The following is an 18409-nucleotide window of genomic DNA, read 5'->3' as shown; positions in this document are numbered from 1 at the left end:
TGGGCCCCTTAAGGCAGCATATAAGAAGGAGCTTGGATTACGTGCTGACTGGGATGCTGGTACAGTTGTGGGCAAGAGAAACTTCATTATCTGCTATAGTAAGGCACGCAAGGCAGCCTTGACAAGCAAGAACATCATCAGTGGCTGGAAATGGACTGGTTTGTGGCCTGTTAGCGTGGCTAGACCCCTTATGAGCCCTCTGCTGCTTGAGAACGCATCAACTCCTGCTAGACAGGCTAGTAAGGTCTGTAAAGGGCTCTCTGATGGCAAGGCAAGCGAAAAATGGGCAGCAGAAACATCAGCAGTCCCTTGGTCAACCCCCAAGAAGAGGGATGAGCTTCAGGATCAGTTCAACCTATTCAGCAAGCTGGATAACGATGAGCATACGCAGCGCCTGCTTTTTCGGAAGGTCCAGAAGGGCTTTGTTGAGAAGTCATACCAATTGGCAGTAGCCCAACGAAAGATTGAGGCACTATAGGCAGAGGTTGATGCCAGCAGGGCTAGGAAACGCAAGAAGGTCAAGATAAGCCCAAATTCGAAGTTTGCCAATATTGAGGCTATTCGGAGGGCTCAAATTGAGGCGGGCGAACTTGAAAATAGCACAGATGAATCCAGCAAGTCTGAAAACCCAAGTGATAGCGAAAGTTGCATCGTTGTAGCATCACAATAGCAGAAATACTAAGTCAAGATTGATGTATTAGTATACAAGAGCATGATTTTTGGGTGTCCCGCTTTTGGGTGTGGGACGTTAGGCACAGCAGGGGAGGGTGGGACCGTCTGTCTCGCCGCCAAAGATTGTCAAGCCCTGATTCGGCCGAGGTGGAGGAGAGAAACGCCGGAATGCGGCGGCCATTGACTCCCCATGTTATCGAGGACGCATAATCTCCTGCCAAAATGGCGTATGTTGGGTGATCCACAAGCCGGTTGCCACGGGCATGGTTACCAGGCGAGAGAGGCCCGCAGCAGGGTGGCAGGGGAAACAAGCAGAGACAGCAAACGCAGGATGTAACAAGTGGGGATCTTGCCCTTTGTGTATTATCGCTTGTTTAATTACACTTGACATAACTGCACATGAGAGATATCCCATTGGTACGTACTATGGTGCTTTCGGTGTGGAGAAACAGCCAATCAACATAAGCCCAGCTGCTTTTTGAGCCAGTAGTGACTTTTGAGGTGAAGATCCATTGAAGAAAAGGCGGAGATAACTGGGGCCGACTTGTACCGAGTCCAGCTGCACTCGACGGGTTAGATTGGACAACAACCGGGTCAACACCTTACAATAACGGCCAAATGAGGTATCAAGCAGCATTTAGACAGGCAGGGATCATTGTGTATATATTGATGAGAATGACGAATGAATGGTTATGGGAAGAACCCCATATCTATAATGAGTGTTTGATTGATTCCCTGGATAGGGATATCCTTGCTGACCTTGATAATACCTCTAATTAAGCGTAAGTCAAGTTACTTGAGGGAATGTGCGGGGATAGCCTGGCATGAGGAAGACTAGGAATAGCGACATGCTTGGTCTTGAATTTCACGCATGTGCTGCTACCTGTTTCACGAACGGACAGGAGCTATACAGGAGCATAACAATGACAATTTAAAAACAATCCTATCTGAGCTTGCGATAACGTACAGCAATACCTCTCGCGAAAATAATTAAGCCGGACACGTACAGCGGGGCGCGTCACTTGTCCCGGGAGTAGTGGATGTGATGAGCGTCGTCATGCCAGTCGGAATCTGCACACCATCCGATGGCCCTGGCGACGAAGCACCAGACGTAGTGCCCGTCCCGTCTGTGGCCCCTGCAGAAAGACTGTACACCACGCCCGTGGGGTTATCGATGGGCACTCCAGATGAACCTCCAGATGGACTCTCAAATGGCGGCGGAGACGAAACCTCGGAAGACTGCCCTGCAGTAGTGCTGTCCGGAGTAGCGACAAAGGTACCCGACGCAGGCGGGGGACCATTTTCGTCTGTAGTGGCAGCTGTGGCAAAAGGGTCGCCTGGGACTGTCGAAAGCCACAGGTCTGTGGCGGTTTCTGCTGAGCGCTGATCGGTGCCTGTCGGCGTGCCGCCGAGCGGGTGGCTGGAGGTCAGCGCACCCGCCACCCCACTTGCCGAACCGGCCGGCGATGATGGAAATACGGAAGAAGCCGCATTGGTCGCCGGAGTCCCCGAATGGGTCGTAGGATCCGTCGCCGGGCTCGTCGCTGAACCGACTATATCCATACACGTTCGGGACATTGCCAGGGAAGAGGGGCCGCTTGAGTTCGTCGCTGTCGCCGGCAACAGTCTGATCATCTGGCACTGAGGCTCGTCATCACCGCCGCACAAGAATGTCACTTTTGCGTAGGCTGAGGTGAGGCCGGCCGGCAGGGAGATCGCCTGCAGCAGGTTGGTGTCACACGCGGTCACTGAGTCGGTGATGTTGACGTGCTGGGAGCCGACGACCTCATTTTGGGCGTCTAAGAAGTACACATGTGCCTCGGGACAGGCTTCTGCAAGTTTGGAGGTTTCGAAATATGCGACGTTGCCCATTTGCATGGCTGGGCCTCTCCGGCATTCTTTCTCATCGCTGTCGTCGTCCTCTTGTTCGGGTAAAGCCAGCGCAAGTGCGGCGAGTAGGACGGCAGTAACAAATGGCAGATGCATTGTCGCTTGACATGTTTGAGCGAGACGTTGGTGGTTTAAATAGGCCAATCTCAGTCGCTTCAATCGGTGCTGACACCCGCTCGGTCTGCACATGCACTAAGATTGAGTAACGTCAAATGTTGGTCAGTTCGTCTAATACAAGCAGCTAGCAGCAACCGGATGCTAGTCATCAATGTTCCATCGAACACCAAGTATCTGCTTAGAAACATGACAGAAGCAGTAATTAATAATTAGTTATAGCACGCACTTATGTGGTATGAGTCACACGCTATCATATGTCACAAAATACTTTTCTTTGTTTTCCGATAAGACAAGCGAACATCATGAAAACCATACAAGACGGCCGGTCTCCATCCATCACCTACCATAGTAGACGTTTCTGACAGTCTGCCGCCATCCTTCTACTCGCAAACATGTGTTGCTCCACACAGAAGTTGTTTGATGAGATGATTAGCAATGTGAGAGCATCCGAACAACTCTTACAGGAGGCATTGCAAGCTACGGAGAAGGACAGAATTCGATGGAAATGGAGATGTTTGTGCGGTATCGCTATTAACGGGACCTTTCTCGCAGTTTTTCTTGCGCTATTCTTTTGGGAGTAGTATAGAGGATTGTTAAACGATATGAATCTGAGACCGTCTTTTTTCGTCTTTGCAGTCTTAATACTTCGTCCAGTCTATACACGCTGGCTAAGATGTAGGATGTTAGATATCCCATAAGTATGAAACGGTCCCAAATTAGCTTTTTCATAAACTTAATGATATGTCTCAATTGTATATAGATTTAAGTAGCATAAATAATCCGCTATTACGTATTATAGTCTATATCCTAAAGGTATATAGCAATTCATCACTTCGCAAAGTTACTCACCCCTAAGTAGGCTAATAGGCATTCATACTTTTATATTGAACACTTTTAAAATATTATAGACAGTTTGAGTAGGAACTAAATAGATTATCATATAAAGAGATAGTAGGGCGTATCACTCCTTTTCCTACAATATTATATCTTTTCTCTTCCTTTTTTTATGATTTTCTGTCTACTTATGGCTAATTCCTGCGCCAGTTTCCAATCATAAAAGCTGCTATGTTAAGGCCGTAGGAGACATCGGCATGATGAAAAAATCAGGCGGTATTGTGTTCTTTGATTAGTACCTATGCTCGATTTCCCAGCAAGTACCTGGACGTACTCCTTTTGCGCAGAGTCATCCGACTTTGTGCCGGTCATTGACGCTTTGCCTTGCTCAAGCTTCCCATTACTGGCTCCTGTATAACGTACATTTCTAGCGGTTGGTTCTGCTGAAGGGAATATATTTCCTCTATCGACGCGGGAAACCCCGTGATGGAGGCCGACTTTCCGCTATGTTTGACCCGGATGTCGATGCGCCGGCTCCATGAAGAAACCCGAAAAGTGACTTCTGCTCGTCCTCGAGGAAGCAAGCCGTATTCCTTGCCATCAACCAGAAGGGCGAGGCCGCGATACTCGGTGGCGAGTATCTTCATGATCGCCGCGTCATCTTCGTATCTACACGCTATAGTGCCCTCGCAGCGGACCTCTCTATGCCGCCCAACGACATATGGTGGGTTCTGGAGCTGAAAGTAGAAAAGAGCCGAGATCATGGCCCAGGACGTCTGTTTAATCGTCGACCAGAGCTCCGCATCGATGCCAAGCTGTCGCTTCATCTGCGATATCAGCCGCCCGACGGCGCTTGAATCATCCAACGCGACTTCCTCCATCTCGAGAACGGGGTCGATTCGCACAATCTTCGAGTGGCCGCCCGCTACGCAAAGCTTCCTGTACTGCTGATGCCCGGACATACCGGTCAACTGATGATGAGCGAGACGTGATAGGCATCCGAGCCTCGTGTTGGGCGCAGCAGTCGCAGCTCCACATCCTACCGAAAGGATGTAGTCTGGCGACTCCTTGGCGGGGAACAGGCGACGGACTTCAGACCGGACGTGCGACAGAGGAATCTCTATGCCATCGTAAAGGATACAGCCTCCGACACGCTTGTCCGGGAACAGACTATGAGTCGTCAGCTCCTGTCGAACTGGTGTCACTTGCCTCCGACTCACCAGGGCGCTGCGGACGTGGTTTCAGCTCTGTTTAAACTTGTCAACACAGCGTGCCTCTGCAAGGCTTCAGCAGACCTACGCTTCTCGCACCAATGTATTACTTGCCAGTTTGCCATTCTTGTCGTAGTTCACCGGCCCGGTGTACGTTGTCAAAAGCCTGGACGCCCTAGTCTTGGACTCTATGGTCGTCACGGCCACATTCATCTGTTCGCAGGGCCTCGTTCCGTACAGAGACGCTTGTGGCCCGCGTAATCTGGCGTCTCCCACGATGGACCGAAACACCGGTCCACTGGGGCTGTAGATGCCATCTTTGAAAGGAAAGCGCCACAGTTGAGCCACCTTCTGGCACCACCGGCCAGCCGTCGTTGTCGCCCTCGGAAATATCTTCTTTGCCACCTCCACAAACGTCTTTTCGCATCTGTCAAGAGGCCATTGTATGAAGCCTATGGACAGCGCATTGATGCCTCCTACACGTGGTCAGCTATCCGTCAACCATTCGCGGGCGCAATGCGTGGACGGGCAAACGAGTGGGCGGAAGGAAGGATGGGCCGGTCGACCTACCAACGCTGGTGCCAATAGCCAGGTCAAAGAAGAGGCGGATCGGCAGCTTTGTAAGCTTTTCGATGGTCTGCAAGACCTGAAGCTGTATAATGCCTTTCACTCCACCACCATCCAAGGCCAGAACCCGACAGCAGGCTGTGATCGGCTTCAAGCGGATAGCGCACCCGCTAGCAAATGACATGCCACACCAAATGCACTGATCAAAAGCCGTCACCGTTCCCATCAACTGACGACCATAGCTTCGGCAGCATGTCTTGCACACGGCACATTCACATGGCAGAAAGATCTCGGCTGGCCTGACGAAGCACAAAAGGCAGAGGTGAGAGGACCGAAGGTTGGCAAGATCGCGTCGATGCTCTCTCAAAAGCTCGACACGAGACATTCGATAGTGTTGCGGCGTGTGATTCTAAATGGCCTCTGCTATCTTGCAAACTTGGGAGGAAACTACAGCTATGCCGTGAGCTGCGGGGACGACTCTCTGGTGGCGGAGTGCTTCCATCACGATGCCTCGATGCAGCTTGTCGTAAACGACCTTCGTGCAGAAGCCTGCGTTGCATAGTTAGCAGTCGATAACGAGAGCTTAGTTACATCTTCTCACCCCTATATAACGTCGCGGCATCTATTGCAATGGCGTGAGCTAGTACTGGTAGTCTCATCTGTAGAACTTGGTCTTCTGATGTGGCCTGCTCTACCCAAGAACACCAGGCATCAGCGAGCCACTTGTTTGCCTCTTGCAAGGGCTGTGGTGTGCGTTCAAGATCGAGAGCAGTGACGTAGTTAATACCCATCTTATGCAGAGGCGATGGAGATCGACTTGTCAGCTGCCGTAGAAGGCCGCGAGACACCTTAAACATAATATAACAGTCCCACAAGAGATGACTTTCGGCTCGCATCGCCCGAACCTCCTTCATTCTGTCAAAAACGCTATTGGGCAGCCTTCCGCCACACTCATAGACCGAGTGTACGCCTACTGAATAAAAGAAGGAAGATGATGAATTTCCTTGAGGAGGGTTCGTAGTCGTTCCACCTCGACACCATCCACGGCGTCATCCAGTACGACGGCTACTGCTAGGCGGAACACAAGCTCTAGGCGGTTGCATTTCTTCATCCATAGAGAGAGCGTGTTGCGGGCAGACACAGCATCATGCGCGAAGAAGCAGATGACATCGCTCAGGGCGGTCGTCCACCGACTAAGTAGTCCGCTAGTGCTGTCACAGCTCAATGTGTACTGATCATGTCTGGAATGCGGGCTGCATTGGCCTTCAGCTACGGGGCTACATTGGAGATTGACCTCGTTCAAGACCACGCCCTTTCTTCGGCCGAACAACGAGTACACGCCCTGCCGTTGGAGCGAGTCTGGTGTGTGGCGAATGATGCTCACTACGGAAGGGGTCTCGGCACGCTGCAGTGTAGGAGGCAGGCTGATGACTGCAGTGGGCGGGTTCCCTTCAACAATTCGTACCCACGGGTAGGTCATGGCATTTTCTGAAGACCGTGGTAGTGGGTTTTGATAGTCTTGACAATCAGGCTGTCCTGATGACAATGACTATACTAGAGGTGTCATTCTGTGCCTTTTGGCATAAGTGTGTAAGTCATGGGCTTGTGGTTTGTCACCACGTTGTCAATAACCTAGGAGTTTGAAGAAGCCTCTCGGGTCAGGCTGACTTAAAAATGTATTTATATTCATTGCTTCTATGCAACTAAATACTGGTTAGCTATATATCCCCAGCGGCTACTACGCACCATCGATATGGCGCCACCGATCCTGGAATGGACTTGTCACATGTGTTCGAAGAAGTATAGGTTTTCCACAACAAACCGATGCCTCGATGACGGACATTACAGCTGTGTAAATCGAGGCGGAAAATGCTTCGACGTTGTTAGTTATGAACGAGGCACTATGCGCCGTGGGCGACCTGCACGGTTCGAGGGTTGTTTTTGGGACTGCCAGTATCCGTTTCAATGCAAAGAGACGTCAGCGCAAGAGATGTGGACTGATTTTAACACGTGAACTGAGATTAATGTAATTAACTTATGTGTCACCTAAAAGTTGAACTTCTTGTCTTTAACTGTATTTTGTTCATATTTACAAGGGCTAAAGTAGACTGTATCAGCTTTAAGTTTATACTTAGCTTACTACTATAGTTAAGTCATATGATATACTACAAATGTGTTATTTATAATCCAAAGCACCATATTAAGGACGTTGACTAATTTTTGCCGGAATCAGAAATAGTAAAGGAGGGCAATTCAAATTGCAGGCTTATATCATCATCCGCTCATAGAAGCCCCTCATTAATAATTCTCACCAAAAGATAAGACTCTCAACTAGTAAGCATTTAATGCTGACGTAAAATCAGGATTATAAGTTGCCGTTCCCAGTCCTAAGTCCTATGCAACCTTATCATCTCTCCCGCAGTCATAAGATAGGCAAGAGCGTCTACAGTATAAGAACACCAACCTACTCTACCTAGCCATTGAGCTCAAGTCATCGGCATGAATATCGACCAGTCGCTACAACCGCCGAGTGATGCACCGCGGCCAACTTCATTGTCTCTCGGCCCTACTCCTGAGCCCACCATCATCACTCTACAAGACTTAGGGCCCCGTATCAGCGAGACGTTGGCCCGATTTTGCAATGATCCAAACTCAGTAGCCAGAGGATTTTGGCAGTGCCGTGTCGTCGACTATAGTTCGTCCGACGTTTTTGCTCGAAACGGACTCGCTAGCTTTTCGCTGGAAGGACATAATGACTGCTCCCGAGTAGACCCCTACGTCACGAAAATAAAGCCTTCGCAGCGAATAAACGCCTTATTTAACTTACACTATACTAACACTGCACATTCTCATTTTGAAAAGATTTCATTTACAAAACATTCGCCTACAGTTGTTGACAACTATCTCTTCTCATCGAAAGCTCTAAGAAGCAGAGCCAGGCCCAGTCGCTACTATGTTGGCGACTGGTCATGTCTACATAGCAGGCCATCGCCGATGTTGTCCTGCGGCTCTCAAATGAAGGACCTCTTCGTGGATAGCGTCAAACCGGGCATTACGACGTCTTATCTCTACTACTCGCAAGACGCGTTCACTGGGAGCGGCATGCATATCGAAGACCTCGCCGTGCCGTCAGTCAACATGGTGCGATGGGGGGCGCTCAAGCAATGGCTGTTTATTACACCAGAGCCCGAAAATGTGAGGGCCTTTGAAAGCAGATGTCGGGATACTTTTCAGCGGCAGAGGAAGCCTGCCAAGCATCATTATGCGAGGTCGGAATGCTCACAATTCGTACGTCATACTAATGCACTCTTCACGAATGAGGTTCTCCGCGAGTGGGGTATTAAGTTTACCGAAACGACCTGCCGGGAAGGAGAACTAGTGGTCACTCTCCCGGGGACATACCACCAAGTGATCAACCAAGGGGAGAACCTAGCTGAGGCTGTGAACGTGATGTGGAGTGGCTGTACCGAAGTTCCACTATCGTACGCGTATTGCAGCCGTGATCTGTGTGGACATGGCGGCGGCATTTCCGAAGACGATTTAGCACCCAGAGCATAAGTTTGCGGGGTTTAGTTATGTTGCGCAAGCTGAGTGAAAATGTATAGCTTTTACATCTAGATACAACAACGCATTCTTACTACTGAAATGAGGGTTACGCAGCAAAAAATGTTATACAACTAACGCTTATCTAAGTACCAAGGTAAATTTTTAGGTGAATTTGTGGCGTTATATGTGTTATTAAGGAAATACTAGTCCACGCTCACCACCTGATCATGTTTTGAAATGTTGCAACGTAAGGACCCGTCGTGCTCTAAGACAAACTAAGAAATTGTTGGTGCTTAAATTGACACACGCTTGGAATGACTATACATCATTCTACCTGCTACATCCTCTCTCACACCAGGACAGCTGCGCTGCGGTTCTCCTTCTCCTCATACGACCCTGGCTCGCTGCGTGTTTCGAGCATGTAAATCTTAGCAGTGGCTTTCGTCTGGTTGCTTGCAGTCATCTCTGCATACCTGCTGACGCTTCGTTGGGCTTCGTTCCGAACTCCTCCACCACCCCAGCCCGTAAAACCTCCCTACCTGATACCAGGAATCAGTCATCTCGCGGCTGTTCTTTTCAACACAGAGTCGTTTTTGAGAAGCCTGCAGTAGGAATCTACCACCCACACAGCCGCGATAGAGTCGTCTGCTAACCGGACGTAGACGTCAGTTTCAGGGCAAGATCATCACTCTGTCGTCCATCCTCCCGATGTATTATGTCTTGCCCGGGGAGAACATCCAAGCAATATTCAGAAAGTCTGACGACAACCTGTTGCCTGCGCCCAGCCTTTTAGACTCCCTCCAGATCTTTTTCGGACTGCCCGGCGAGGACGCCGCCGTCTTCGATCATATGGGCATCTCGCACTTTGAACAAACCAAGAACCACGCCACACATCACACGCACCACTCAGATCCGTCCAGGCGTGTGATGGAGCACCAGCGGAAAGACTTTGCCAAGTACCTCAGCGGCGAGGACCTGAAACAGACGATGCACCAGTACGCCTCCGTCTTCCGACAGTCCGTCTTGCCAACAGACGTCGAGCGTCGCGAATCGACATGCATTCCGGACGTGTACAACTTCCTGCGAGACATCATCTTCCGTGCCGAGGTCGAGGCGCTGTACGGGAACCAGATCTTTACTGCTTGTCCTTCGCTGTGCGCCGACTTTTGGGCGTTCTACGACGCATTTCCCGTCATATCACGGCAGTCGCCGCAGCTGCTCTTTCGTTCTCACTACGCAACGCGGGACAAGATGATACGCAACTTCATCGACTGGCGAGGTGCGCAGGGCTCGCCTGCGTCATCTTGCACTGGCACACCAGAGGACACATCCTATGGGACGCCGTATGTACGGGATATGGTGAGACGGCATGAGGCGCTGGGCTTCTCCGAAACTGGAGTGGCGAGCGTCATGCTCGGCTACCTATTCGTGTAACGTTGTCTCTCCGCCAATCAATCGAGCTAGTTACTGACTTTTGACTGTCTTTCAGCGGCACTGCCAACACGGTGCCGGCGGCCATCTGGATGGTCATGTACATTCTTCGCGACGCCAGCCTCGCCGGCCGCATCCGCAGTGAGCTGCGCATACTGCCCGGCAAACAGCCGCAGCTCGATCTGGCCTTGCTCATGAAGGCCCCACTTCTCAACTCCGTGTACCGTGAAGTTCTCCGGCTGCACGTGGCCGGAACCGTGGGGCGCAAGTCGCCGCTCCACGAGGTGCAGCTCCGAGACGGACGGGTGCTTCTGCCGGAGGTGCCTGTGATGTCGTCAAGCTGGCTCGGAGGCTTGGACGAGTCGTTCTGGAACACCGGGGCGATGGTGGAAGGGGTGCCAGAACACCCCGTCGATGCTTTCTGGGCGGAACGGTTCCTTGCCTACGCGGACGATCCCATGAGCGGGCCGATCCGCCGGCATGCCCACGAACACGCAAAAGAGAAGACGGCGCCCAAAACAGCCGACGACGGCGCAAAGGCTAGGTTGGTCAGCGCCGGCATCCAAAACCACTGGTTCCCGTTCGGGGGTGGGGCTGGAAAGTGTCCGGGCGAGTTGCTGGCCAAGAGCACGATGCTGGTCACGGCGTTTCTGGTGCTCAGCGAACTGGAAGTCGAGATTGTAGACCACGAGCAGATGGCGTTCACTGTCCTAAAGCATAGAGATCTGCCGTTTGGCAGCCACGCCCTCGGAAGAGAGATAGCGGTTCGCGTGCGCCGGCGTTTGTCCGCGCCGGTCGAGCCGGTGGCTGCAGCTGCCTGAGCGTGACGGCAGCTGTGAGCTTGGCATGGCAGCAGCATCGGTATGTTACACGTTATGGATTGAGGAGTCCAGTGGGGCTGTCATGTTATATAGGATAGGAAAAAAAGGCGCAGGGCACATCGACCTGGGATGAGTAGCGTCTTTTGGCGGTTGTACACGGATAATGTTGTTGGCCCACATCATCGCTCAAAAGAATACGTCAAAATCAAGCCGTCTCTCATTTCCCTGTCGCACTCATCAAGGGGGATGAAAAAGGGAGGTGGCTATAGGTTAGGTCACCCATGCGCCTACCAATAAGTCACATCACCGCCCATATTCAGAGGCGAGTGGCCAGCTCCAGAACCCGTGTTGCGAGCGCTGACGCGCCCAGCTCGTTCTACATGGCATCACACGTAACGTAACGAGGGAGGAGGGACTCAGTCTCACAATAACCCTCAAATGCCACATAATGAGTGGTGGTATCGACTGATGATGAGTGTCCAACGTAAGGTGTGTCAATGGGCTGGGGGCGTTCATAGCGTTTGAATGGGCAATAAGAGGTAGCAACGCCACATGTTCCTAGTTTATGTCACCACCTACGTTAAGTTATCTGCAAGTCGTCAATCATGTATATCAATCTCCAACTACTTGATACCCAAGAAAGACCCGTCAAAGGCGTTTTCATAACTCTTCAATTCTTAGACGTTTCAACTGTTTCGTTCACCGGCATTTCAAATTCGGACGGTCGGCCCGTGTGGAAATCGCTGGGCTCCCCCCAATCGGGGCACACCAGCTCGAGGGTCTGGAATGCGCACTGGCAGATCACAGTATACTCTATGGGAAAGAATATGCCCATCATTCCCGTTGTTTTCTTTGTTTCCCATTCAATCCACGTACGCATTCAGTTGACAAGGGAAGGATACGTGGTCGATCTGCGCTCTCCTGGAGTAGGCCAATCGGGTGGAGTTGACCGGAAACAAATCATTCCCGCCGTGGATGTCATGCGGGAGGAGCGCGCCAGAGGTCGTTTGGCTTAACTTATTCGCCCCACTTCTTGAGTTTCAGCATAAACGACACAGGAGACTTGAGAGCCCTTTCTACGTCGTAGGAAAAATGTAAATGGAGTCTCTAAACGTACATCAACTTGTGCCTACAATCTTGTGACTGTTCTCCTTGGCTTGACGCAGCAGTCAAACAGTTTGACAAATTAACCAAATGCAAACGAATATATAGCGCTCCAGCATAATTTATGAGTCATCGACACAGCATTGACATAACTATCATCTACTTCACTCAGTACTACGCTAGATGCTACATAAGCAAGGCGTGCTGCGCACACTACGTTTCAACTTGCTCTAGGCGTAACTGTGAGTATATTTCCCACGCATTCTCTATTCTCCGCCACGTCAGCCTGGGCGGCTTGGTCAATGGCTGCTTGGTCGGAGTTTGTTGGATCTTGCTTGTCCGCGTATTTCACCAAGTGTACATGCCCTGCCCGCCTGCTTCTAGTTTTTCCGCCATCGACCAGCTTCCGGGCGAGCTGACGGGTACGTGCGACTCCCATCTCAAATCACAACGAAAGGCTCATCGCACACTGGTCAGGCCTCATCATCGAGTCTTTTGTGTACGATGCACCGGCTGCTGAGGCACGCAAATTTTGGGTCCGCGACATCAAAGCCCTGATGTTAACCTCTAAGAAGCTTTCCCATCTCTCTCTGCGCCCGTTCTATAACACTGTCCTGCTGCAGAGCTGCTCAGCTTTTCACAGCTTTACGAGCCTTGTCAGAGCCAGGGGAGAGCTTGGTCCGTTGGTGAGCACACTTCGGGTGTCGCACCGCCGACCTGGCGACGTGGACCAAAAAAAATGCGCATCGGCGACGGAGTGTTTATTCACTACAGTGCTCTGCATGCTGTCGCGCATGCCTAATCTGCGCCACCTGGATGTACGAGGATTTTCGGAAGCTGAACCATCACACATCACCAACTTCAGCATCACAAGCTTTGGCACCTTCACTGCGAGCCGTGTAAATTCGACGGTCAACCTCTCTAGTCTATCACTCCAACAGTGCAGCGGGCTTTCGTCTTCCGGCTTGAAGTACGTTTGTTCGAGGCTTGAGCATGTGACCCACTTGAATCTGGCTTCGACCGATATAACTATCGAGGACCTCCAAGCAATTCCTGTTAGAGCGCGAATCCTCAATCTCGACCTATCAGGGTGCAAAAGCCTTAATGTGGCTCTACTTACTATGTTTTTCCACCATCACGATTCAGTCAAAGGTCTTCAAGTACTAGACCTCAGCTTCAACCGCTTTGCATCCACGGACACGTGCAAGCTGCTGTCGGCACTCCCAAAGTCGCTGAAGAAGCTGAGTCTAAAAGGCAACAGAATCGGATACTGTTACACCGAAACAGTGCAGAAGTTGGTGCCATCGCTGGAGGAATTGAGGGTCGGGCAAAAGTTCTGCATCCGACAGCTGGGAAACTGGTTGTCGGCCTCAAGTTGTGTGTCACCACGCCACAGAATGCGCTTCCTTGACATATCAAATCATACGAGTAAGGCGAGTGTTATCGATATGCTACTAGCTAAGCCTAGTTTACTTTGTCGGAGTACTGCCCCTTTGGCCAACGTAAAGGTCTCGTGTTTTGTGGCTAGTGAACTTGCGCAGCTTGGTGTCCTAGAACTCATTGGTTGGGAATGTAAGCAGGAAGATGAGGACTGTTTTGTAGTTCGACAAGATTGGTAGAGATCGCAGTTGCCGCTCTGAATCTGTAACATCAAATTTCGTATTTTATTGGTTAGCCCATTGAGTGGATAGAATAAAATGTTTGATTCTGTTGCAGAATAATCTTTGTATCCGATGAAAGAATCAAATAGCTAAGAAAATCGAGCTAGCACTAAGACCTACAATCTGCTCAGGTGTGAAGGCTAAAGGCGTCTACTGCATCACATGTGGATGACGCTATCTAATGGAGTTAACAAGTCGCATTATGCATTAATTGTTCATTCCTCTGCCTTGAACGTTCTCTTCTTCCGCGCTAAATGTGAGGATTTATTACTTGCCTGACAAAACCCCGTTGCTGACTTCAAACTCCCGGGCATGTCTACTTGAGTTTGCAGGTTTCGTTCAGGCTAGTCATCTGCAGAGAAGATGGCTTGTCCTCGCAAAGGCGACTGATTCAAAGGCATTAACTGACTCCATCCACAAGGTGATATTCAATACAGTAAAAGACGTAGTGAGCTTTGCTATATCTAGAATATCTCCTGTTAGGGTGATCTGCCATCATATTCGACATAGGATAACAGATTACGGCCATATCCACTAGTTGAGTACTTCAAGACCAGTTACTACTAGAGTTGAGATGGAAGCGTCAGAAGTAGCTAACTAATAACCTATTGCGTCTCAATTCTATCAAATCAAAGTTCTTAGAGCCTATTCAAACTGTTGCCTATTGATTTTAATCCTGGCTTGATTATAACGGCTCTACTAGTGATTCGCACTCTACCCGACTCGCGTCTTTGTCGTCAGGCCCGAATGGATCGAATGTCACTTACTTCGCGTACGGAGCTGGATATATGCTCGTTGCCGCACGATGCGGAGCTCCGGCAGTCTTGGCATATGTGACGTAAGGCTTTCATCGTGACATAGGCTTCTGGGCCTTGACCGCTTCGTCCAACCTTCGTGCGTCGACGGGTTATGCTTCTGAGTAGCCATATGCTTGGGCTTTGTCAACCTGGATAGGTTGTGACTAGAAGACGAGATTGGCTATGGTTGGTCTCTGTAGGCTTGTAAATATATAGTGCAGAACAGGAGATAATAACAATGGATTTGTCATTACCGAAGCTTTTGCCATATGCCACAGTTGGGTGCCATGACCAGCTCGCAATCCCAGCCGAGCATTAACTTGAGTACATGATAGAAAAGTAATCATTCGTTTAAGCATGCATTTTTCCGGTATGAACAAACCTATTATTCATGCATCCAATCTAACCAAGGCCTTCACATTAAATTCTGTTGGTCCTTCCTTCGTCTGATTACAACACGAGCAAAAAATCGCGGAAAGCAAACATAAGACGAGCGCTATTGCCTCTGTTTCCTGCCGCAGCCGACCTTTGCGACAATCTTGCCATTTTTCATCACGCAGACATGTGTCGTTGCAGACCAAACTTGCTTGACGAGATGATCTGCGATATGCAAGCGTCAGAACAACTCTTACAAGAGGCATTACAAGCTACGGAGAAAGACAGAGTCCGCTGGAAACGGAGATGTTTGTGGGGTCTCGTTATGAACTGGGCGCTTGTTTGTGGTTTTCTCGGTTTTCTCATACTCTTGTTTTCGGCGTAGTACGGCTTAAGAGCACACAACACAGGGCTTGACAGCAGGTTTCGTTTTCTTTGTGTTGTCGCTCCTTCTTCCAGTCTCAACATGCTGGCCAAGAGGCAAGATCAGTAGTAGCTTTGAGATATGAATTGAATATATGTCTCAAATCGACATGGGCTTCACGATTGTATCGATCAATTTCTAGACGAGGGCTATAGCGACTTTTACTCTGCATTTGAAGCTGGTGGCTCGTCGCTCATCACCTCGTGCAATTGTCTCCGCTAAGCAGGTCAACAGGCTCACGTTGCGTTGTGTTAACATCTCGTCAAATGTCGTGGAGACGTGAAGCAGAAATCAGGTGGAATATTACGTACAGAGATAGGAGAATAGTGGCAAGTTTAATACAAGGTTTCCTGTCTTTGTTTCTTTCTTGTCCTTTCTCCCTTTGAGAGTCAGGTATTTGCCGAATGATGCTCACTACAGAAGGGTCTCGGCACGCTGCAGCGTAGGGGGTAGACTGATGACTGCAGTCGGCGGGTTTCCTTCGACAATTCGTAACCACGGCATCTTCTTTGCAAAAACTGGCGTACTGTCGTTTTTATAGTCCTGGGGGTGAGGCTTTCTTGACAGGAGATGACTGTGCTAAAGTCATCGTCATGTGCCGTTCGGCATAAGCGTGTAAGTCATGGGCTTGTGGTTTCTCACCGTGTTGTCAATGGCAAAGTCAGACTGACATCAAAGCTGTCCTATAGTCAGCCGTTACTGTACAGCTGGATATCGTTTAGCTATATAACCTCAGTGGCTACCGTACATCATTGGTATGGCGCCGCCGACACTGGAATGGACTTGTCATGTGTGTTCGCAGAAGTATAGGTTTTCCACGACAAATCGGTGTCTCAATGATGGACACTATAGCTGTGTGAATCGGCGAGCGAAATGCGTGGACGTTGTCAATTACGAACGAGGCACTATGCTTCGCGGACGGCCTTTACAATTCAATGGTTGTTTTCGGGACTGTCAATATCCATTTCAATGTAGAGAGACGTCAGGGCAAGAGTCATGGGTTGAAGTCAGCACGTGAGATTAGCTTAATACGGTCGTACAAGCCTTGTTTGCAAGTCGGAATTAATCTCTGCGGTCGTCTTTTGACCATCATCCGTGACATGATACTGCTTGGGGCAGCATCGTAACATGTCTGCATGTCATGGACCAAAGCCCACAAGTTATCAGGCTACTCTTTGCCTTGCTTGTGAAGAAAAATGTTCCCTGAGCGCCGCCCTCATCGTCTCCGTTTCCTGAGTATATTTCTCATGGAGCTGTTCAATATTCTTTTGCTTTCCAGCCTTGCTCATGTCATCTGAGGCCCTGGGTCTTCTTCTGCGCTTATTCAGCACAAGCTTTGCCAGTGGACGCCGAGTTTGTTCCAACACCTGGGCCCTCTCAAAGTCAATCAACATGACTTCCTTGACCTCTGCGTTGAACAGCAAGTTCGGTGTTCGGACGTCTCTGTGCGCCACACCTCGTGAATGCGCTGCCTACAGTGAACGCATCGCTGCCCTTTCAATTTGTGCCTGTCCAACTCGGGCCGAATTGAGATCTTGCCCTCCCCACGACAGAGGGATCATGTGTACGATGTAGAACCGGTGGTCGTAGTAGTAGATCCGGTTCATTGGCCTGAGGTCGACCGCCCCGAGAAACACCGGCATGTATGCCTAGGACAGGCTGCAAATGATCGTAGACAGCTGCTTCGTTCTCAACGTCCTGGATGAATGCTTGCACCGTGCCCTTGCTGACGAGCCTGTAGCCGTACTCAAGCAAGACCACCTTGAACAATACGCCGCATGAGCTGCCTCTTCCTAGTGGCGTGGTACCCCTATCCAGTGTCTGCTGAATCTACTTCCTTAGATGACCGAGGAATTCTATCCGATCGATTAGGTGACAGGCAGCTGTATGGTTTGGGCCCAGACGGCGACCGTAGGCGCCACTGCGCTGGTCGCCGTGCATCAACACGTTCGGGCACATTAAGTCGAGAGCACCTCTCCGCGCGAGTCCTCACAGGCACTTTTGGGTGCAATATGGCCTGTCTTGGTAGTTGCTCCCAGCTGCCCCGCTCCCTGGCTAACGCGCTAGAACGCGTTGACTGCGTCGAGTTCCCTGACCGCCCTGAATATTTGATATCGCTCGGCGTGCTTCTTGCCCCATAGGCGTGGGCGAATTCGGCAAATCCCGTCTCCACTTGTCATCGGACGACTCCTCTGGATTCCGCCGCTCCCTCCTGGGCGGCTCATCTCTCCCATGATCCCGCTCGATCCGCCTGTTGACCCGAAGCGAGTAGGGTGATCGGTCAAATTCTTATACGTCGTTGGTTGGTTTCCCAGCGAGCTGTTCGGCGCTCACCATTTACCGTCCGGAAGTGATCGCAGTGTGGTCTCGATATCTTCTAACCATGTCTTCAAATTCTTCATGACGTCGTGCCGTTCATCCTGCCCATGCAGCTTTCGCTGGCCTGGCAGGCCGACAGCCATCAAACTGAAAGCCAAGTATTGGCCTACTGCCGTCCACAGGTGGGCATGGTCGGGGTATGCTTGCACCTCCGCGGTAGGCTCCGCCAGATGGTATAGCAGCGTCTCAGGCTCGGCCCAGTCGATCCTGAGAAAAACAATTGCCTCGCCCGTCGTTAACAGGCCGTACTCGAGTCCGCCCTCGATCATGTTGTGATAGGTTTGCGTGATGGCGGCCGCGGTAAGCCTTTCGGCGTGATACTGGAACCGCGCATCCACGTCAACATATGTCGGTTTCGTCTTCCGATTCACTAACTCCTTGTGATGTTCATCGTTCGCAAACCGAGACGGAGGTGCGGGGCAGTCCATTTGTGGGGCGATTTGTACTCGGAAACAAAAGCATCGTGCGTTCCGTCGAATTCGTGTTTTCGGATCGGTAGATGCAGCTCTGATCGGCTCGTAACTGCTTCAGGTTGAGGCGGGTGTGTTGCGGTGTCGAGGGCGGTGTCGACGGGTTCCCG

General features: G+C 50.6%; 4 protein-coding genes across 4 annotated transcripts; 1 reads left to right on the top strand and 3 right to left on the bottom strand.

Annotated features, from left to right (window-relative positions):
• Positions 1-1662: 1662 nt before the first annotated feature.
• Positions 1663-2658, bottom strand: CGGC5_v016882 (uncharacterized protein; the record flags this gene model as incomplete). The annotated part of the gene is made up of 1 exon (XM_032027476.1): positions 1663-2658. One exon carries the CDS (start codon positions 2656-2658, stop codon positions 1663-1665), a length of 996 nt encoding a protein of 331 aa, XP_031876151.1.
• A 1223-nt stretch (positions 2659-3881) lies between these two features.
• Positions 3882-6082, bottom strand: PLA1-0 (Phospholipase A I; the record flags this gene model as incomplete). The annotated part of the gene is made up of 6 exons (XM_032027478.2): positions 3882-4683; positions 4734-4760; positions 4813-5200; positions 5295-5490; positions 5743-5840; positions 5893-6082. 6 exons carry the CDS (start codon positions 6080-6082, stop codon positions 3882-3884), a joined length of 1701 nt encoding a protein of 566 aa, XP_031876170.2.
• Positions 6083-9074: 2992 nt separating this feature from the next.
• CYP7B1-3 (25-hydroxycholesterol 7-alpha-hydroxylase) lies at positions 9075-11089 on the top strand (the record flags this gene model as incomplete). The annotated part of the gene is made up of 5 exons (XM_066153633.1): positions 9075-9084; positions 9297-9444; positions 9500-9547; positions 9623-10267; positions 10327-11089. 5 exons carry the CDS (start codon positions 9075-9077, stop codon positions 11087-11089), a joined length of 1614 nt encoding a protein of 537 aa, XP_066006754.1.
• Positions 11090-17780: 6691 nt separating this feature from the next.
• On the bottom strand, positions 17781-18257 carry CGGC5_v016879 (uncharacterized protein; the record flags this gene model as incomplete). The annotated part of the gene is made up of 1 exon (XM_032027480.1): positions 17781-18257. The coding sequence occupies one exon, from the start codon at positions 18255-18257 to the stop codon at positions 17781-17783; it is 477 nt and encodes a 158-aa protein (XP_031876171.1).
• Positions 18258-18409: the final 152 nt, after the last annotated feature.

Source organism: Colletotrichum fructicola, assembly GCF_000319635.2.
Source record: "Colletotrichum fructicola Nara gc5 chromosome Unknown KSG_Nara_v1_contig11, whole genome shotgun sequence".
In the NCBI taxonomy this organism is placed as follows: Eukaryota; Fungi; Ascomycota; class Sordariomycetes; order Glomerellales; family Glomerellaceae; genus Colletotrichum; species Colletotrichum fructicola.
The sequence above is the reverse complement of the archived record's forward strand: the minus strand, read 5'-3'. Positions and strand labels throughout refer to the sequence as shown.